Source organism: Hipposideros armiger, unplaced genomic scaffold (genome assembly GCF_001890085.2).
Source record: "Hipposideros armiger isolate ML-2016 unplaced genomic scaffold, ASM189008v1 scaffold_94, whole genome shotgun sequence".
Lineage (NCBI taxonomy): Eukaryota > Metazoa > Chordata > Mammalia > Chiroptera > Hipposideridae > Hipposideros > Hipposideros armiger.
The window spans coordinates 502,535-524,461 of NW_017731444.1; the positions used below are offsets into that span (position 1 = coordinate 502,535).

Genomic DNA, 21,927 nt, shown 5'->3' on the forward strand with positions numbered 1-21,927 from the left:
TGACATGAAATGACCTCTACGGAATACTACTGTTATGTAAAAAAAAAAAAAAAAAGTAAGCTTCAGCTCAGTATGAACCATATGAACCCATTTACGTAATAAAAAACACAGAGCACAGGGGGCTGGCAGAATGGCTCATTGGTTAAGAGTCGGCTTGGGAGCGCGAGCTCTTAGCAGTAGGACCGCTAGTTTGGATCCCATATGGGCCAGTGATGCTGCGCCCTCTACAGCTAAGATAGTGAAGGACAGCTCGACCTGGAGCTGGGCTGCTGTGAATCGCTGAAGAAGGCGTAGGCTGCAGTGGGCTGCCGAAAGCTACAGTGAGTGGCCGGCAGCCCAGGGGGAGCTGCTGTGATCCGCCGTGAGCGGCCGTCCAATGGCCGGCGAGCGACTGCCTCCCCCGGGAAAAGCACAATGATCACAATACCAACATGGGCCAGTGAAGCGATGTCCTCCACAACTAGACTGAAGAACAAAAGGACAGCAAGTTGTCTGTTCCCCTTCCCTGATGCCTCAACACTGTTCCCTTCCCCAATTCCTCAATAAAAAATCTTTAACAAAAAAAACCTGAGCACACATTTTTGACAAGTATATTTACATATAATCACATGAATGTGTGTAAATACATACAAAAAATGCTCAGAGGCCGCCGCACTAAGTCAGACAGTCGTTATCTTAGAGGAGGGTGCTGAGTGGGGGAAGGAAGGAGGGGGACTGCCCACTTATAGGCTATATACCCTTTTGCATTATTTGAATTTTTTATAATCCCATATGCATTTCTTTTCACATTTTGTTACTAAAATCGTGGATAAAAATCTGAAGGGAAAATAAAGATTCACACAGACCTACCATGCCAATTATCAATTCATGGCCCCTCAGCTCCAAATTTACACTTCAACATGTTTGTGTTAGCATTCCTTTTAAACATTTCTCCTTCACAATGCATGTGATGTTAAGCTTTCTCAGTAGAGGGCGCTGGAAGGACGCTGCATGAGGAAGGGGCTCTCCTGCTCCTTCCATCAGGGCACAGCCAGCCAGCAGCCAGGGTGTAAAGACATCTGGGGGCTATCTGTTCCGGCCATGCAGTAACCTCAAAGGCTCGCAGGGACTGGTGATCACCTTCCTAGGGCTCCCTGAACAGACACTGCATTCCTGGCCAGGCCGCACTTCCTCTGCATTCCAAGATGCCTGACCACTGGCTGCCCTGCCTGCCCACTTGTGTTTCCACTGATGCCTCTGCACACCCATGCTCCCGGCCACTGGCTGTGGCTCACCTTACAGACACCATGTGCTCCAGGCTGCCTGCCTGCACTAGCTCCCCCCACTCCCCTTGCACACCTACCCCCCTGGCAGTCAGCTGTAGCTCACCTACACCCCTCACTCCCTAAACTCCAAAGGGTTGCTTCTTGCTTGCCCAGCAGATGTGGACCAGCTCTGGTCCTGGCAAACCAATGAACTTCTCTGCCATCTAGTGGGCTGCAATTCTAATTTCTCCAATGAGGTCTGAACCTCAGTCTGGGAAAGGGCCCCCTTACCAAATTCCAAATTTGTCCTTCCCTGGGTACTCTCCCTCGGCTCTAGGCTACCATATAAAATTTCCCTATATCTTATAGTTACTATTTTATCACAGTTTAATAATTCTTTGTATTTATTAACTTTTGCCTGTTTAAGTCTCCTATCTGGACCCAGACTGATACAGACTTGGCACAAAAGAGTGGTCCCATGAGATAGACCCCTAACGATGGGATTTGAGGATTAGTTTGGTCATGTGCTTAAGCTTGAGTGCAGAGCTGAGCTCCCTGCCAATGGAAAAGAGATGTTAGTAGCCCATGGCACGCAGTGGAATCACAATTAATCAAGCCTGAAGTTTTCTGTAGTGAAATGCCAAGTCAGACGTGCATTGGGCATGACTTCTGTGCTTGACTGTCTGGCAGTAATGATGATTATAAGGGCTGTGGTGTGGACGGATGATTCTGAGCGCATTTGCACATTTACAAAGAGAAAATGATCAGCTTGGTCTGTTAACTTTCAACTCAAGTCATAGTGTGAGAAGCAGAAAGCTTCCACAACAGCCCTGAAAGAACCTCATTTATTGTAGCCACACAGCTACCACTGCTGAAATTCAAAATGCAAAATTGAATTGTGTGGGTTATTAAATTGTAACAGTTGAAGTCACCAAAATGCCATTTCTCATGTGAAAGTTAAGATACTGATCAGGAAAGAAAGGGATCCTGAAACTTGGAAGGGAGCTATCTGGCTAGATCCAGATGAAACTGACAATCTTGAACCCCCAAGTCACCTAAACCTTCCTTACCAGTAGAAGTAGTCTGCCTTCCTGTGTCCGAGGAGACTAACCTTCTCCTCTGCCTGAAAACTCGATGATGATCTCAACTGGGATAGATATCTTGGGAGGCTTCCTCTCCAAGGCTGACCTGGCTAACACTACTGCTGAGTGGCTAATCTGTCAACAGCAGAGACCCATCCCTGGACCCAATATGGTACCATTCCCAGGGGGACCAGCCTGCAAGTTCACTACTCTGGACCTTTTCCACCATGAAGGGGGCCAAGATCTGACCTCATTGGAATACATACACATTCTGGATGTGGGTTTGTCTTCCCTACCTGCAATGCCTTTGCCAGCACCCACCATCTGTGGATGTACAGAACGCCTTATCTACTGGTGTGACATTCTGCAAAGCATTGCATCTAATCAAGGACCTCATTTCACAGCAAAGAAAGTGCAGCAGTGGGCTCAGGTCCATGAATCAACTAGTTGTACCATAAACCCCATCACCCAGAAGTGGCTGACCTAAATTTACTGACAATTCAGTTACAGCAACAATGGGGAGTCAGTGTCCTAAAGGGATGGGGCTCTATCTTACAGGATGCAGCTCATGCTTTACATCAGAGGCTATTATATAACTGTGTCTCTTCCAGAGTCAGAATACATGGAACCTGGAATCAAGGGGTAGAAGTGAGAGTGGCTCCTCCCCTCACTATTACACTTAATGATGCTCTGACAAAAATGTTGCATCTAGTTCCAGTAACTGAGATCTATTGGTTTGGAGAGCTTAGTCTCCAAGGGGAGAATATTCCTTCCTACCAAGGGACATAATGATGGATTCATTGAAATTGAAGATAAGAGCGCCACCTTGCCATTTTGGCTCTTTATGCCACTGAACCAACAGGCATAAGAAAATGGGGTTAGGGCCGGCCAAGTGGTGCGTTGGTTAGGAGTTGGCTTGGGATGCCAGCTCTGAGCAGCAGGGCCCTGGTTCAGATCCCACATGAGGGCCAGAGATGCTGCCCCCTTTACAGCTAAGATAGTGAACAACAGCTCAGCCTGGAGCTGGGCTGCCGTGAGTCGCCGGCGACGGCGTAGGCTGCAATGGTCAGCAGCTAGCATGAGCTTTCGTAAGCCGCCATCCAATGACCCGCAAGCGACTGCCTCACCCGGGAAGAGCGCAATGATAATACCAACATGGGCCAGTGAAATGACGTCCTCCACAACTAGACTAAAGAACAAAAGGACAGCATCTTGTCTGTTCCCTTCCCCCAATTCCCAAATAAAATCTTTAAAAAAAAAAAAAGAAAGAAAGAAAACAGGGTTAATGTAGTGGCTGAAATGATTGTCCTGACTACCAAGGGGAAATTGAGTTGCTGCTCAATTTCCTCAAGGAGGAAGGAGACTGTCTGAAACCCAAGGGCTCCTCTGGGGCACCTCTTACTACTTCCATGTCCAACAGGAAAGGATAATGAAAAACCTCAGCAACAAAAAAAGCAGAATGGGGCCCGGCAGAGTGGCTCAGTTGGTTAAGAGTTAGCTTAAGAGCACGAGCTCTGAGCAACAGGGCCACTGGTTCGATTTCCTCATGAGCCAGTGAGCTGCGCCCAAGCTGAGCTGCCAACAGGTGACAGGATGGCTCAGCTGGTGAGAGTATGTGCTCCTAACAAGACTGCCTGTTTGATGGTGGGCTATGCCCGCCCACAACTAAGCACCTTGAACTGAGCTGCCACCTGGATGGCTCAGTGGATACAGCATGTGTTCTTAACAACAAGGCTGCCGGATTGACTCCCGCATGGGATGGTGGCTACACCCACCCGCAACTAAGATTGTAACACAGCACCTTGAGCTTAGAGGCCACGAGCTGCCGACTGGCAGCCAGATGGCGACTGGTGCCCTCCACAACTAAGATTGAAGAACAACAACTTGGCTGGTCCCCCTCCCCAATTCCCCAATTAAACAAACAAACAAAAAAGCAGAATGATTGAGAATGAAGGTTTGGGTCACTCCACTATGTAAAGAGCCCAGAGCAGTGGAGGTTCTGGCTGAGGGCAAGGAAAATACGGGATGGGCAGTTGAATAAGGAAGGCATAGATATCAACTATGATCTCACAACCAATTATAGAAATGAAGATTATCGTCACTTTGCATATTTTTTCCATGCTTGTTATATGCATGTGTGTATATGTATATACTAGCCATTATCTTCTCTCTCCTTTCCATTTTTGTTTATACACAAATTATTTGAGGTTAACTTTATAATTTAATTTTTAGGTAACACTGAATATTCAGTGGGACTGTGGGGAGTAATTAATACAGTGATGAATACAATGACTTAAGACTGCATGTCTTCTCATTTGGGTAGAGTATTTACTTGTAAGAAGGATAGTGGTAGCTTCTTAAGCAGAAATATAGAATTGTTTTGTTTGGTGTTATAAGGGAGTTCAAAAGCGTGTAGAAGGTGTATATGGAAGCTGAGTAGCGAAAGGGTGAACTGTGTCAGTTATCAATTTATTGTCTCTCAACTCCAAGTTCACCCTTTCAATACATACTCCACAATGAGCTAGATGTTAATCCCTCTCAGTAGAAGCACTGTAGGGACACTGCAGGAGGAATGGGTTCTCTGGCTGTTTCCGGCAGCTGCAAGGTCAGTCAGCAGTGTGGGTCTGAGGACAGCTGGTGGTGCTCTGCCTCAAACATGCCCCAGAACACACAATCCGTTGGTGACCTCACAGCCTTGGCCCTAACTGGTGTCTTTCTTCCTGTGGCTCGCTCCACACAGATGCTGCACGCTCCAGGTTTCTGGCTCACATGGTGCTCCCACGCCCTGTGCAAGCCCACAAATCTGGCCACCAGCTATGGCTCACCTGTGCCCCACCTGTGCCCAGGAGGGCTGCTTCCTGCTTGCCCTGTGACTGTAGACCAGTTCTGGCCCAGGCAAATCAACAAACTTCTCTACCACCCAGTGGACTACAACTGTATCTTTTCCATCAGGAAGGAACCCCAACTTGGGAAGGACACCTCCCTTCTAAGTTTGTCTTTCCTTTTCCTCAGCCCTAGGGGCGGGCAGTTTTGTTTTATCTTATAGTTACTTTGTTACCATAATTTAAGAGTTCTTTACATGAAACATCGCTGTTTAATCACTATATGGTTTCTGTCTCCTGATTAGACTTATACTGATATAACCAGCATCCCACAGAGCATTTGCTTGTCACAAAAGGGGAAAATGACTTTACAACGGAGGATGTGGCCATCAGCATTAGAACCCACTTGTTAATGTCAACTTCCCTCATAGCAGAAAACCTGATATAATGCTGACTCTAAATGTGATCGAGCACGAACACCTGGCATCATCTACAAAGCATTTCTGCCCAAAATGTTCAACCTGAATCTAATCAAGCCTTTAGATCTAACACAGTTTTAGAAAATACAGGCTATGATAGAGAAAAAAGTTCAAAGACACCACAAGGAAGCAACGGGACAAATCCAGAAAGCAACCTGGTCTCTTAAACAAGTCAATGTCATGAAAACAAAAGGTAGAAGTGGGAGTAGGGGTAATAATGTTCAAGTTTACAGGAGACTTAATTAAAGAGAGGTAAACAAATGAGTAATTCTTGCTTGGGTCTTGAACAAAATAGTTATAAAAAGACTCTGAAGACAACTGGAGAACTCTGAACATGGACTGGTTTGAGATACTAAATGTTAACTTCTTAGGTGTGAAATAACATTGTAGTTTATTGGAAACTGTCATTTCTTAAAGTAATGCACATTGAAGTTATGTCTGTAATTTACTTAAAAATACGCAGAAAAAGTATTTGATTGAAAAACTCCATCTAGGATTTGTTTTTAAATAGGCCCAGAAAAGTGTGTGTGTATTGGTGGGATGGATAGGGGAAAAGAGAACAGCAAACTGTTGAAGCTGGATGAGTAAGTAGTAGCTGGGTGCCCACCAAATTACGCTTTCTATATGTATATTTGAACTTTTTCTTTTGTTTTTTTTTTAAGATTTTTATTGGGGAATTGGGAGAAGGGGAACCGACAAGTTGCTGTCCTTTGGTTCTTCAGTCTAGTTGTGGAGATGTTGCTTCACTGGCCCAAGTTGGCACCATCATTGCGCTCTTCCCGGGCGAGGCAGATCAGTCGCCAGCTTCTGGACGGCCACTCACGGTGGCTGCTGGCTACACACGGTAGCCCATGGCAACCCACTGCAGCAGTGGTTGCAGCCTACACCCGTGGCCTGAGACGCCAGGTTGAGCTGTTGTTCAGCATCTTAGCTGTAGAGGGCAGTGTCACTGGCACTCACATGTGGGATCCAAACCGGGGCCCTCTGGCGTACCAAGCCAGCTTTTAACAAATGCGCCACTCAGCCGGCCCTGAACTTTTTCTTAATAAAAGATTTTTTTTTAACCTCCAAAATAGTTGAAGCAAATACTGAAGCACTATAACAATTTTTAAGCGTTAATGATGGCTATGGGTGTTCATTCTACTATTCTACTTTGCTGTCCATTTAGAATTTTTCAGAGTAAAAGGTTAAATACAATTTCCAAGAAAGAAGGGGGTGGTTCATCTCTTTCCAATGCTCCAGGGAGCCAAGCTCAGATGAAGCCTGAGCTGTGTCCACTGCAGTAACAGGATGTCACTGAGAACACAGTGGTCAGACTAGAGTAAGTGGTCAGTGGGAAGGGAGAAAATGGAAGCAAAAATAGACGGCAGTTTTCAGACCTTGGGATGGGGAAGAGAAAGAAAGGGCAAGGAGGAAGGACCTGTTTATTTTTTGAATAGGGAAGTTTATTTTTTGTTAGGATGGGTAGATTTGAAATCTGGTAGGAAGCACTTGGGGGTAGGGATGGTGGAAAACAGTGGTCTTCAAATTTTCCTGCAGCTAAGAAACACCTGGGTGCTTGTTAACATACAGATCGAATTCCCAGGACCCACCAGAGATAAGGAAGCAGATCTGGCCTAGGGAGCTGCGTGTAGCCAGAATCTCAGGTGATCTTCATGCAGGGGGTCCTGGACAACAGCTGGAGAAACAGAAGCTGAGGGAGGGTGTGGGTGGATGGCACATGGTTTCTGAGAAGGCAGGGAGACGGTGGCTCATCTCAGAGAGAGAGGGTGCGGGGTGGGGTGGGGTGGGGGGGAAGCCAGCAGGCAGGTTGGTTGGGGGAAGCCTAGGCAATGACTTTTAGTTCTCTGAGAAGCACAAGGTGAAGTCAGCTGTTGGGAGGAAGGGCCAAGGAGACTTCAATTTTTAGTATTTCCAAAATATTTTAATTGTTTACAATTAAATGTTTCTTTGTGTAACCTTTAAAAAAAAAAAGAAGAAGAGTCCTTACGATGAGTGAGTATAGGCTGACCACACATAACAGGATTGTGAGGGCCCAGTTGAGGCCGGTGGCCGTGGATTTGTAGTCAAGCTAACCTGCCTGTGTGTAACCCTCATGGCAGCGCTCAGCAGCCCGGGTACAGGCATAAAAATGGTGAGTGGTTGATGTGCTGGGAGGTGGTTCTGTGCCAGGCAGGAGCAACCAAAGGGCAAAGGAACAAGGTTGTCAGAGAAAAGGCAAGAAAGAAACCGAAATGACTGACATTAGCTGTACACCAAGCTAGACAGGGAGAGACACATTTATAGGAGTTCTGCATGTGGACACAGAGAGAACAGAGGGCTCAAGATAAGGATCCCCATGAGGTTGAAGAACAGATGTATTAGAAGGTATCAGAGTGTCAGTGAAGACAGGAACTTGTGGTCAGAGGCGGGGCTGTCTGAATTTAATGTCTGAACAGTTCTGGATGAGCACAGGGGCAGAGTGGGGGTGGCTGAGGTGCACAAAATCACTTGAGTAGAGCTCATGGAACCATGAAGCCAGGTGGTCACTTAAGTTACTCTGGAAGAGGTAAGAACTGGGATGCTTAGGAGGCTGTGGGCCAAAGTCTCCAATCAAACAATCAGTGAGGGATGCATTCCAGAAGGTTGGCAGTGACACAGACTGGGGTGGGAAGGAGGCAGAGCCCCTGACGCAGGTACAGGAGTCAGGGTCAGCGAGTGAACAGCAACAAAGCATGGACCACCTCTCCAAGCCTTTGAGGTAAAGTCTTCTCAGGGACAGTGAGGTGACTCAAGCTGTGCCTCGAGGGTGGCATGCGCAAAGTAAAGGGCAGCAAAGAGGGCAGCCTCTCAGAAAAGCCCAGGGGATGTGGACTTTGTGAGGACGGGCCACGCCTTCAATGAGGAAGGCCAGTTACATCTTTCTCTTCTACTAGTATATCCCAGAAGTGGAAATCCCCTCAGCGGCAATAAATGGACCCTGAATTCTAATGCCAGGAAATCATTAAACCTAGCAGCTCTGGTAGCCTCAATTCCAGTCACCTCCAGGAAACAGTGAAGAAGGCCCTGTGGCAGTGCAGTTGAATTGCTGGAAAAGCAGCACTACAGTGTGAGAAAAGCTCTTGTGACAGTAGATGATCTCCAGCCTCTCCAGGCTGGGTTATCAGACCACTGGGGAGGAAGAGCACACCACGTCTAGCCTAGGAGAATATTCTATTAATTCCAAAATCCCCAGACCTTAAAGACAGTCCACCATTACCCCTGAAATCCCTTGACTCCAGCTTGCCTCAGAAATAACTACTACTAAAGAACTGTTGTGCACTGTTGCTAGAAATGCAAAATGATGCAGCTGCCATGGAAACCAGTATGACGGTTCCTCAAAATATTAAATATGCAATTACCATATGATCCAGCAATTCCATTTCTGGTTACATATCTAACAGAACGAAAGCAGGGTCTTGAAGAGCTATTTGTATACAATCATTCATTGCAGCATTATTCACAAGAGCCATGAGGTAAAAGTAATCCAAGTGTCCATTAATGGATAAATATTGTAGATAAGCAAAATGTGGTATATACATAATACAATGGGATGTTATTCAGCCTTAACATGCAAGGTAATTCTGATATATTCTACAACATGGGTGAATCCTAAGGACAGTATGCTAAATAAGCCAGTCACAAAATAGCAAATACTGTATTATTCCACTTATATGAACTATCTGAGTAGTCAAATTCATAGAAACAGAAAATAGAATGGTGGTTGCCAGGGCTGGGGAAAGGGGAGAATGAGGAATTATCAAAGGGTACAGAGTTTCAGTTTTGAAAGATGAAAAAGTTCTGGGGATTGGCTGCACAACAATGTGAAAACACCTAATACCACTGGATTGTACTTTAGAATAAATATGATAGTAAATTTTATATCATGTATATTTAATCACAACTTTAAAAAAACAAACTTCATATTTATATGTGCAAAACAAACCAACAAACCCTAAAAACCTACTAAAATAGTCTACCTCTAAGAACTTGAGGAGGATATATCTTCATTCTCCCTTATTTTACCATAAAGAATGTTTCTAAAGTACCTGAAACAATGTGTTCAAAACCAAGCTTACCCTCTTCCCCACCAAACTCATTCTTGCTTTCTCATTATCTTAAGTAAAAAACCTAAGTCATCTGCAATACTTTGTTCTTTCTGCTCCCTATCAAGTGCAACCCATCACAATTTCCTTCAATTTTACCTCCTAAATACCTCTTAGACCTGCTCCCTTCTTGCCATCTCCACCATTACCACCTCAGTGCTCGCCACCATCAACTTTTCCCTGGTCTATTCCACCAGCCTCCTAACCAGTCTCCCTTGCCTCCATTCTTGCTTGCCCCTTCCAACTTGTCCCCCCACTGCATCCAGAAGGAAAACACACACACACACACACACACACACACACACACACCCTTGCAAATCCAATCACATCAATCCTTTCATTAAGACCTTTTCATTTAGGCTTCCCATTGTTCTTCAAATAAAGGTGGCCTATAAGGCCCTGCAGCTGTTGCCGCCTAAGAGAAAGACATCAACTTCTTTATTCAGGCCATTGAGAGTGCCTGTCTCTCCTGCCTCAGGACCTTTGTATATGCTCTTCCCCTTCCCATTCCATGCACCTGTCTACTCATCCCCTGGATGGGTTGCCATGTCCTTCAGAAAGTCTTCTTTACCTCCAACTTCTCAGTCTGTTATATGCTCTCTTAGGACCCTATACCTCTCCTTTACAGTGATTATAATCTAACAAATACTGAGTCATTAGTGGTTGTTAACAATTTCCCCTGCTGGCTGTAAGTTCTATGAGGGCAGACAGTGTCCTTGTCTTCTTATTAGTTGATACACACTCAGCCTGGCAAAGGGATGGGCAGAATTAATTAATGGGATTAGAGCAAATTGAACTTTTACAATAAAAATGGCTAAAATTCTGAAGCCCCATAAGAACTAGTCACCATTCCCTCTCCTTGCCTTCCCAAATTAGTTTTCCAGAAGACTACTTCCAATGCAAAGAATCCTGTCATGTAGATAGGAATCAAAATGCACTGTCTGCCACCTGTTTATTATTTATTTACTTGAACATGTATTGAGTCTTGGCATAAGGCTATGCACAAATACAAATAACACCAAGTATCTGCATTTAAACCATTTCTACTCTGGTGGAGAAGATTGAACACGCTATTTTATTTTGTTTAAAAAACAACCACCACCATCACCCTATGCTTCAGCACAGGTTCTAGAAGAAGACTGGGTTCAAATCCTCATTCTATTACTAGTTGTGTAACCTGGTCACCTAACCTCTCTGTGCCTCGATTTCCTTGATTAAAGCCATTAAAATGGGTTTAATAATGATACTTGCCTGATGGGAGTTGTGAGACTTAAACAAATTAATACACATAAAGTATTTAGCAGAGTGTCTAGTACATAGAAAAGCAAATATCTGTTAGCAAAAATAATATATCCTCCACAGCAAGGCTTAGACCTCCACTTCTTTCAGGCAATACAACACAAATTGGTAAAGGTAGGCTAGCCACGCAGTTCATATCTATGGCATGCATCCAATACATATTCATTTAAAACTTTATTGGTGTATCAACAAAGCTAAGACTTCATATGATAAACAGGAGTTCTGTAGCAATGAAGTCATCATTTTTAGTACTCTCCTATTTAACAAGCCTGTGTAGGCAACATCCATTTTCAAAAGTAATACAAGTTAATATTTTCAAAAGTGTATACTGTGCTGTAATCACTAAATTACATGCTTACCTATGTCAGCTGCCATCCCTCTTCCACGAAAACAGTTAAAAATTATTGTTATTTCCTACTGACTTTACTGATTTTAACTAAACTTCTGCAATTTTTTTCATATTGTACGGACATATTTATAAGAGGTAAGCATTAGAAATAAACAACAAATGCATCAGATTTCTAAAAATTGCCACAAGGCATTTGTCCCTCTTAGGGACTGACATTTTGTGTATCAAAAATTACACAGAAGTTTTATTATGTGAAAAACAATGACACATAATTTCACTAGTACCAATGGGTATCTTCTATTGAAATAAGACCCCAATGTCATGTGATCTTTAGTAGCAATCAATCAAGTTTTTTTAAAAGTTTATTGGGCAACAATAAACTTAGCAGGCCCTCTTCTAAACGTGCACTGGTGATAAAAACATGCAAGAAATATGCTCTCAGCCTTCAACGAATTTGGTGTAGCAGAAGAAACCTATACAAATACTGCCTTATTCTGCTATACATAACAGATACTAGCACTGGGTCACGTGAAGCCCAAAAGAAAGTCAGCTGACTCTACTGGGGTTGGATCAGGGAAGGTTTCAAAAAGGTCCCTCGAATTAAGTCCTGAAGGATGTGCAAGACTTCTCCAGTGAGACAAAGAGGGAAATGGCAGTGCCCACAAAAGGAACTGCAGGCTGCTGCAAACATGGGGACCCATGAAACATGGTGTGTTGGCGTTCTGTTGTGTGTGTGCAAATGGAACACAAAATTTGTGTACGAGAGGGGCAAATGAAGTTTCAGAGACAAATAGGGGTGGTCGACTTATTGATGTAACAAGAAGAGGAGTTTATGTCACAAAGGGAAGCCATTGAAAATTCCTAATCAGGGTAATAATGTGATGAGTTTACACTTTAGAAAGATTAGTAGTTTGGGACACTATGGCTCCCGTGAGAGGGCTGCCCTAGCCGAGGATCCTCACTTGTGCGGCCCCTGGATTCACTGGTGGTGACTCGCCCCCTTCTCCCAGCCTAGGTCAGCACTGTTACCCCGCCCGCCGTGCGATCCCGCCCTCCTCGGAGTGCCCCTGTGGTCTGACTTCAGGAGACAGTACTCGCTGTCACTAGTGGGCGGCCTTCCTCAACGTGATCTGAGCATCCTTCCGGAGGCTGACAGACCTAAGCTTCAGCGTTGGCCTCTAACTCTTATCTGTGCGACCACCAGGCTTGCCTCAGTTTCGTTCTCTGAAGCCCTGGGAAGGCCCGGCTCCTTGGCCATTGGCGGCTGTGCGTTAAGTGGCAGACACTAGGAGAGAGCCGGCGAGGGGCGGACCCCAGCGCCGGGAGTGACGGGGGCGCGCGCCGCCGGCTCCGCCCGGAGACTTGGAGCCCACGGGCGAGCCGGGTAAGCCAGGCCGTGGGCGTGAGGGCGGGGCGGCTCACCGGTAAAAGGCAGAGTCCCCGAGCGGGTTCCAGTTCGCCGTGTAGCAGTCCATTGCTGGTGCAGGAGGCTGCTGGGCAGCGCTGAGAAGACACCGCCTAAGACGGGTTCCAGGCCCACACTTCCGCTTCCGCCCGCCTGGGTCACGTGGCGAGGGCGCCACCACTGCCATCAGCACTGTGGGCAGCTGGACTCGGCCGCCGCCGCGCTCCCGCCCACACCCGGGCCTCGTGCCCGCCCGGGTGGGCCTGGCACTAGCTTCTGCCCGCACACCGCGGCCACCCCCGCCGCCTTCCTATCCCCCTCGGGCGTTGGGGGTCGCGCAGGGCGGGACATGGGTGACCGGAAGTAGGAGCTGTGAGCGTCGCCGCCCGGGGCGCCGAGGCCCGAGGTGCCGTCGGGGCAGCCGGGACGCACGCATGGAGAACGCTGGGCGCCCGGCTGCGCACCGACGGCTAACCCGGTCGCACGGGCTCTGCGGGGCGGGGGCTGTGCGGCACCGACCGGCCTCCTGGGACGCGGGAACATGAGGCTAACCCCGGAGCCCGATGAGGGCGAGGCGCGCGGTGCGCGGGCCTGTCCTGTTCGCGGGTGAACCGTGCGGAGCTCCGGGACTCGGTAATTGGCGCGAGCGGGCGCGCGCGCATGCGCGAGGAGACAGCGGGCACTTGGCTGGGCGCAGGGCGGAGCCGCGCGGGAAGTGCCTCCGTATCCCGGAGGCCTGTGGGCCGGGCGACCCCCAGCCTCCGGTGCCAGGTGTGACCGAGGCCAGCACCACCATGAGCCCCATTCTGCCGCCGCCACCTGGTTCCTGGAGAGGCCAGCACAGGTCTCATTTATCCCAGGACGGGCCCTGGAGCAGACCTGCCCTGAGTCCCCACTCTCGCGCGGCTTAGTGGCCTCTCCCTGCAGCCCGTCGTTGTCAGCGGCGGCATGGTCTTCTGTCTGGAAAACGAGGAGCCGCGCCGCGCGCTGCGAAGCGCCATGGTCCACTTCCAGGCCTCGGAAGTCCAGCAGCTGCTACACAACAAGTTCGTGGTCATCTTGGGGGACTCAAGTGAGTGCCCCCCTAGGAACACACTTCCCAGTGCCGCACCTGCAGCCTGTTTTCTAAGTCTGGACGCTTTTTGTTTACATTTTAAACCTCCGCTCTGATCCTTAGTGTGTTCCATTCCAGTAGGTTTTCTCGTTTTATTTCTCCATGTACCTTCCACAGGTGTCCCGACAGATGTAGCCTGTCAAGCTTTTCACCCCATCCTTGCTCAGTGTTTTTTCTCCCTGACAGTCCCCCATAATTTCCTTCACGGGAGCGGTGGATTGTGTTGTCTGTCTCCCAGGCGACTTGGCCAACTTCTGCCAGGCGTATACTAAGTTGGGGGTGATGCACAACTAGAAAGATCAGAAGTGGTGCCAGGACTTTAACCTCACTTTTTTTTCTGCCTCAAAGTCAACACTCCACAGAAGTGGTGCTGGGCAACCCCAGGCATGGGAAGATGGGGGGCCTGGTCTTGGGAGGAGCTTGGATGGGGTGAGGTGTGCCTCAGCCTGACTGTCTCTGTCTCCCTGTAGTCCAGCGGGCCGTGTACAAGGACCTGGTGCTCCTGCTCCAGAAAGACTCACTGCTCACAGCTGCCCAGCTGAAGGCCAAGGTGAGGGAAGCTTGGTGACCATGCCAGTGGTGGGTGGGCACAGACCCTGGCCTGGCAGGGTCCTCCTCCCTGGCATGGGTCTGACGAGCTGGGTGTGGGGGAGGGCAGGGGGAACTGAGCTTTGAACAGGACCAGCTGGTGGCTGGGGGTCAGCTGGGCGAGCTGCACAACGGAACACAGTACCGGGAGGTCCGCCAGTTTTGCTCGGGTTCTGGCCACCACCTCGTGCGCTTCTACTTCCTCACCCGCGTTTACTCTGAGTACCTGGAGGGCGTCTTGGAGGAGCTGACATATGGGCCTGCTCCGGACCTGGTGATCATCAACTCCTGCCTCTGGGATCTCTCCAGGTTGGGGCAGGCGGAGCGGGAAATACTGGTTGGGGTTGGAGGTATGTCTCAGAGACCACCCTTGCCCACCCTGTGTGCTGCCCAATAGGTATGGGCGCTACTCAATGGAGAGCTACCGAGAGAACCTGGAACGGGTATTTGTGCGAATGGACCAGGTGTTGCCAGACTCCTGCCTGCTGGTGTGGAACATGGCGATGCCCCTGGGGGAGCGTGTCACTGGGGGTTTTCTTCTACCTGAGGCAAGTGACCAGGGCCTCTCAGGATGGGGGAGGGGTCAGCTGACTGGTAGACAGAGGACCCTTCCGACCCTGCTTCGTTCTGCAGCTCTCAGATGCTGTACTTTTTTAGCTCCAGCCCCTGGCGGCCTCTCTGCGGCAGGATGTGGTTGAAGGGAACTTCTACAGTGCCACGCTGGCTGGGGACCACTGCTTTGATGTCCTGGACCTTCACTTTCATTTCCGGCATGCAGTACGGCACCGTCACCGGGATGGTATCCACTGGGACCAGCATGCCCACCGCCACCTCTCACACTTGCTTCTAACCCACGTGGCTGATGCCTGGGGCGTGGAGCTACCCAAGCGTGACTACTCCCCTGGTGAGCCCTACCATGAGTGGGGAGGGTAGTGATGCAGAGAGGGCCCTCGGAGCACAGGGCTCACAAACGGAATAGGACAGAGGTACTCCAGGGGAGTAGAGGCTCGCTGAAGGACTGCTGTGGCCCCTGAGTGCTCCTTCCTCATCCCCTGGGGCGGGTGAGATCACAGGAGCAACGCTGCAGTTCAAGTTCCAATTCTGTATGGTCTAGCCATATAGTCATCTCAGTGTACACGAATGAGCTTATATAGCATTGAGCACATAAGATACTGTCTTAAAAGATTTCCTACCCTATAGGTGAATAGAAAGGAAATGGGGGATGGAAAGACAAATGGAGGAAGGGCAATCCAGGCAGTGTGGCAGAAGCAAAGAAGCCCCATGACTGGTGCTGTCCCCTCAGTTCCTGCATGCCCACAAAGGGGGCATCATGGCTGATTGTTTCCACATCTGCTTCTCCCCTGGATCATGTTCTCAAAGGGCAAGGTTCCTGCCTCAGTTGTGGACAGCTCTCCCTTTTGGCCCCACATTGTCTCACACAATTGTCTTGCACAATTGTGGACATAGTACCTACAGGACAGTGTTTATTGAATTGGAGGCCTGAGTCGTGTTAGAAGGCTATTCTTTGAAGCACTGGACGGGGTGGGGGCACAGACAGACCAGGAATGTTATAGAGGTGAACTTCTGGGACTAGGTAGTCAGAAATTGGAGCTTAGGGAGGTGAGTTAGGACTTTGATTATATAATGGTCCAGTTTCCTTATTTTTTTAGATGCGAGAACTGATCCCGAGCAAAGGAAGGGATGCTCTAAAGGTCGTAAAGCTAGATGTGGTGGCTCAGGTCTTCTGAATCCAGTTTGGAGCTACAAAACTAGGGACATCAAAAGGAAGAGTTGGGTGGGAGGATGAGTTGGTGGGTTTGGTCAGGGCAGATCTATTTGAGGTACTGTGGAAATGTGGAGTAGATTTGGAATCAGTGGTGCCCACAGAGAGATGGAAGCTGAGGGCATGAGTGTGACTCATGAAGGAAAGAGCAGAACAATGGCCACATTTTGCAGTTGGGAGTGAAGAGGTGCTGATGGGGGAAACAGAAGGAGATGAAGATAGTGGCCCTTTAAGGGAGGACAGAGGCTATTGGCCATGTCATGTGATTGTCAGGAAGAAAGGAATTTGTTAAATTTGTAGGAAGTGGTTACATTTAGTGGAAAAGTGCAGCAGGACTGGAGTAGGGTTAAAAGAGGCAGTGAGCAGTTGAGGAACTGGAAACCTGGCACAGTGCTCTTCGTAGAAGTTGGAAAGGAGTAGGGGACTACTGGGAGAAGGGAGCGGCAGGATCTTTATGTTTTTAAGAGAGAAGACTTACTTGGGGTATTTATTAGTCTGTGGCTCCCCACAGAATTGCTGGAAGAAGAAAAAGCTAAAGGATACAGGAGCTGGGTAAACAAAGGGAGAAGACTGAAGGGGAGCGTGAGGTCAGAACAGAGGCAGGTCCACTGACTTCCGAAAGGCAGAGAAGAAGGAACATACCTTGGGCTTGGCCTGAAATGAGAGGGAATGAGAAAAACTGGGTAGAGAGCAGAGGGTCCTCCCACTTGAAGGAGGGAGTAGAGGTTTAGATGTGTGGAGGGCCAGAGGTCAGGGCAGCCTGGCATCCCAGGCCTACCTAAAACAACCATCCCGTTCCTAGACCCGTGGATTGAGGACTGGCCAGAGCCGGATCATCTGTTCCAGGGGAGCCAGGGGCAGCCCCCAGACTTCGGGGAGCAGCTGGCCTTGCCCCTCCCCCCGCCTTCTCCCTTGCCCCCTCCCATGCCTTTTCCCTACCCCCTTCCTCAGCCCTCCCCACCTCCCCTGTTCCCACCCCTGCCCCAGGATGCCCCTTTTTTCCCAGGCCAGCCCTTTCCACCCCATGAATTCTTCAATTATAATCCAACGGAAGACTTCTCAGTGCCACCCCACTTAGGTAGGTGCCTCTGCAGCTTCCCATCACACCTTTCCCAGCCTCCCTTCACACTTCCCCTACCCTGGCCTCCTGTGCCTCATCAGGCTGAGAGGAGTTGGATCACTCCTGTGCCCCCCAGGATTGGGTTCAGTCACAGCTTAGTCTGGAACAGCATCTGTAGACTCATTAATCAGCTCGTTGTCAGTTTCCTGGTTTAGAGGTAGGGAACTGGTATTGCCATTTTGCAGATGGGGAAACTGAAGCCCAGAAAAACTCACCTTGCAGGACCAGAGTGGCCTAAAGGCAGAGCTGGGCTCACCTTGGCTGGAAGCCCACTCTGATAAATGCCTGGTTCTTTTGTAGGATGTGGCCCTGGAGTGAACTTTGTGCCTGGCCCCCTGCCACCTCCAGTCCCTGGCCCTATCCCCCACGGTCAGCACCGGGGCCCGATGGTCCACCGGGGGATGCCACGCTGTGTTCCCAACAGCCCCTACCATGTACCACGGATGGGGGGACCCTGCAGGCAGCGGCTCAGACACTCAGACAGACTGATCTATACATACAAACTGGACAGACGGCCTCCTGCCCATTCAGGGACATGGCCTGGGTAGACTGGAACTTGGGCTGCGGCTGGATGTGCCATTGGTCCTGCAGGGCCTGCTTGCCACCCCAGGTGCTGGGCCAGTGTGTCTGCTATGCCTGGTATTGTTCTTGTCCATTGCTGTCACCAATAAAGGCATGGAAGAACAGAGTGGCATCTTCCTGTGTGAGGGAACGGGTCCCCAAACCATGATCTTAAGAGTTGGGGAGACTACCTCTGGACTCTTTCCAATTTTGGACCTTTCACCTCATACTATGTAGAAATCACTGAGTGCGTCCTTTCTGCTGTCTCACACACTCATTTCCACCTTCACTAGAACACACACGTGTTTAACAAAGATTCAGAAAAGGTTTCCTGTTGTCAGCAGCTCTTTGGGATTGGGAATAATCAAGGACTCAGTTAAAATTGTCAACATCTTATATGGAATTTTGGATCTGGCTAGTTCTCACCTATGCTAGTCTCATTCATGTGACCTTCAACAGTCATCTACTCCTGGAGATAGAAAAACATATACCTTGCACAGTTTTGGGCATATGGTAGACAGTAAGTGGTTGGAACTAAATAAGAAACTCACAAATCCAAGTGGGAGAACAATTAGAAACAATTAAGTATAATAGGTATAACGTGCAATGGCAGCAAAGTGAACACAGACCATCTTTGGTGGGGCAGGAGAGGAGGAGCGGAGAGAGAATTCCAAAGTGGGGGATAGTGAACTGTGCCAAACTCCATTAAGAAGTTAGGAAAGAATACAGGGTCTCAGCTTTTATGAGTGGTCTTGATCCTATGTGACTACTAAACGGGTGGCATGTGGGCTAAGTGGTGGCATGGGGTGGGGGATAGAACATAGCAGTGGACTGATAGATGATGTGGGGCAGGAAAATAAGGAAACAGACCTACTAATCATCTTCACGTACAATTGGATAGAAGAGAAGGATGCAGTCTTCTTGCATTAACTTTCCATACTTGTTGAAATTTCACCTTGGCAAAGAGTATTAACATCTCACACAAACAGAAATGTAAATAGACCAGAAATGTGTTGATCCTTGCTAGCAATTTTAGTGCAAATGAAAGGAAGCTGCTAAATTAACACACACTGGTGCTGGGGAAACTGGTACAGTGAGTTAATAAAGCCCTTTAGAGAGCAACCTCAGCAGGGCAGTTGAGAATCAAATGTGACAGGGTGTAAAGGTACCAACACAGTGCCTGAAACAAGCTTGGTTTCCTTTGGTACAGACAAAAAGTGGAAGGGAACATACAAAAATGAAAGAAAGCTTTATGTTAGGGAGATAAGAATTTAGGTAAATTTTTTTTTTCAAAAGTTAATTTTTTCTTTTTGTCAACAAAAAAACCCATTCTTGGAGTAGCCTTTAGCTGCATCTAGTTTGCCCAATCGCTTGTTTACTCCCTTCGGCCTTTCCTCAGAACCCATCCTGTGGACATTTTGCATCACTGATGTTTCTCCGTGTTGCTGGAGAACACTGTACACCTGGACTGATTTACAGAAAAAAGTAATATGAGTTACCCAGCCTCATGGGGCCCCTCTCTGTTGCTTACCATCCTGTTAAGAATTTTGTCACCTTCCCTAATGAACCTTTCCTAGGGTTTTCACTCCCTTCAAACCCCATCCCAATTCTGGAACTCTCACTCTAAGCACCTGGAGACTGCAGTATGCTCCGTATCCCTGTCATTCTACCTCTGCATTTCTAATTTCTAGCCCCATCGAGCCATGTGGTTCCCTTTGCCCACAGTGAGGTTTCACCACCTTTTCCTCAGCGTCCCACCATAGATTTGAAATCTAACCTAAGAGTAGAATGTGATACATTTTCAGTTTGTTGTCATAAGCATACAGTATGAGACACTTGACTCCTGTTACCCATTTTATTCAGTCATGACTGGGAAACAAGAAATTTAAAAATATCCATATACAAGTCATTACATGCATTTAAATTGTTTCCTGGTCTTCGTTTTGAGATGTAAAAATGATGAAAATCTTACTTCTCTCCAGTATGTAGGCACACTTCTAGTTAAGCATGACAGAACTCAAACTTCATTGTCTCAAAAGCAATTCATATTTGACCATTAATACTTTAGTAAGACAACCTTACAGTTTCCCTCTCATCGTGGAATCTTGGTTTTTAAGGAATGAGTCCACTGTCCTTTCCTTTGCCATACCAAGATATTCCTGAAAGGAGTAAAAAATGCGTGAGCACTTTAGATGTGACACTAACCTTTATTTTACGGGGTCGGAAGGGGGTCAGGGTGGAGAGTTTTTTAAAAGAAAATTAGAGGTGTTTTTTTCTAAAATATTTTGACCAAACTGGAAGTTTCCCAACAAAAACAAGTAACTTGCCTTCTGTTACACTACCCAGTCCCTCGCATGGATTGTGTGTTGGGTTTAACTACTTAGTGTTTAAGTACACCTACTATGTATGTTGGTGAAAGATAAATTCCTTGTGATTACAAGGAAATACTTACAATATATACCTACTGCTTTGTTGAGGTGTAACTGAGACAATAAACTGCACACATTTCAAATGTACAATTTGATAAATTTTGACATGTATACATCTGTGAAACCATTATCACAATCAAGATAAAATTTATTCCACCTTTTTATTATTTTTTAATTTTTAAAGATTTTATTGGGGAATTGGGGGAGGGGAACAGTGTTGGGGAATCAGGGGAAGGGGAACAGACAAGTTGCTGTCGTTTTGTTCTTCAGTCTAATTGTGGAGGACGTCGCTTCACTGGCCCATGTTGGTATTATCATTGCGCTCTTCCCGGGTAAGGCAGATCAGTCACCAGCCACTGGACAGCCTCTCACAGCGGTTCTTGGCAGCTCACGCCAGCTGCTGGCCGCTCCTGGTAGCTTATGGGAGCCCACTGCAGCTCCACTGCAGCCTACGCTGTCGCCAGCGACTCAAGGCAGCTCAGCTCCAGGTCGAGCTGTTGTTCACCATCTTAGCTGTAGAGGGCACAGCGTCACAGGCTTTAATGTGGGATTTGAACCAGGGTCCTGTTGCTCAGAGCTGGTGTCCCAAGCCAACTCTTAACGCGCCACTCGGCTGGCCCTATGTTTAACTTTTTAAGAAACTGCCAAACAATTTTCCAAAGTGGTGGTCCCATTTTATATTCCCATTAACAGTGTGTGAGGGTTGCAGTTCCTCCACATTCTTGCCAACACTTGGTATTGGTCAGTCTTTTTAATATTACCCATTCTAATAAGTAGGTAATATTTTAATTTGTATTTCCATAGTGACCAATGATATTGAATATCTTTTCCTGTGCTTATTTGCAATCTATACATCTTTGTTAAAGTTTCTGTTCAAATTGTTCCTCCTATCTCCTCATCCCTTTTTAAAACTTACTATTGGGCTTCAAGAGTTCTTTATTCTGGATCCAAGTCCTTTATCAGATGTGTAGTTTGTAAATACTTTCTTCCAGTCTGTGGCTTGTCTTTTTCTTAACAGTGTCTTTTGAAGAACAGAAAATTTTAATTGTGATCAAGGGCAGTTTATTAAAATTTTCTTTTATGGATTATGCTTTTGGTGTCATATCTAAGAAATCTTTGCTTAACCCAAGGTCACAACTGTTTTCTTCTGTTTTAGCCCAGAAGGTTTATAGTTTTCAGTTTTATATTCAGGTCTATGACCTATTTTGAATTATTTATTTGCATGTGGTAAAATATATGAAAAATTTTTATTGAAATTTTTTTGCATTTGAATATCCAATGGTTCCAGCACTATATTAATTGAAGACTATCCTTTCTCCACTAAACTCCCTTTGCACCTTTGTTGAAATTAGTTGTGCATGTATGTTTGACTTATTTCTGGACTCTTCTATTGATCCATTTGTCTATTTTTATGTCAATACCATACTGTCTTTTTTTTTTTTTTTAAGATTTTTATTGGGGAATTGGGGGGATGGGAACAGTGCTGGGGAATTGGGGAAAGGGGAACAGACAAGTTGCTGTCGTTTTG

The 21,927-nt window shown here is 47.2% G+C and overlaps 2 protein-coding genes across 7 annotated transcripts in view; one reads left to right on the top strand and one right to left on the bottom strand.

Annotated features, from left to right (window-relative positions):
* The window catches only part of VPS16 (VPS16 core subunit of CORVET and HOPS complexes), a 31,036-nt gene extending 18,027 nt beyond the window's left edge, over positions 1–13,009 (bottom strand). For all 3 annotated transcript variants that reach the window (XR_002124391.1, XM_019645717.1, XM_019645718.1), the window contains exon 1: positions 12,822–13,009. Coding sequence is in view for 2 of the 3 variants with exons in the window: in XM_019645717.1 (XP_019501262.1) it covers positions 12,822–12,991 (170 nt within the window). In the remaining variant the exon portion in view is untranslated. The remainder of the gene's footprint in view (positions 1–12,821) is intronic.
* On the top strand, positions 12,946–18,299 carry PCED1A (PC-esterase domain containing 1A). 4 transcript variants are annotated; one of them, XM_019645720.1, is made up of 9 exons: positions 13,345–13,437; positions 13,732–13,876; positions 14,389–14,468; positions 14,577–14,815; positions 14,904–15,054; positions 15,164–15,410; positions 16,177–16,218; positions 17,092–17,367; positions 17,710–18,299. In XM_019645720.1, the coding sequence occupies exons 2-9, from the start codon at positions 13,753–13,755 to the stop codon at positions 17,955–17,957; spliced, it is 1,407 nt and encodes a 468-aa protein (XP_019501265.1). In that variant the 5' UTR covers positions 13,345–13,437; positions 13,732–13,752; the 3' UTR covers positions 17,958–18,299. The 4 variants fall into 4 exon arrangements, with proteins under 4 accessions (XP_019501267.1, XP_019501265.1, XP_019501266.1 ...); XM_019645722.1 differs by lacking the exon at positions 16,177–16,218 and having other exon boundaries at positions 12,946–13,437; XM_019645721.1 differs by lacking the exon at positions 16,177–16,218 and having other exon boundaries at positions 13,399–13,876.
* Positions 18,300–21,927: the final 3,628 nt, after the last annotated feature.

Excerpts from the sequence above, each read along its gene's own strand:
- PCED1A (XM_019645720.1), top strand. The coding sequence starts at position 13,753 with ATGGTCTTCTGTCTGGAAAACGAGGAGCCGCGCCGCGCGCTGCGAAGC. Across the intron at positions 13,877-14,388 it reads GGTCATCTTGGGGGACTCAA|TCCAGCGGGCCGTGTACAAG; the intron begins GTGAGTGCCCCC and ends GTCTCCCTGTAG. Across the intron at positions 15,055-15,163 it reads GGGGTTTTCTTCTACCTGAG|CTCCAGCCCCTGGCGGCCTC; the intron begins GCAAGTGACCAG and ends GTACTTTTTTAG.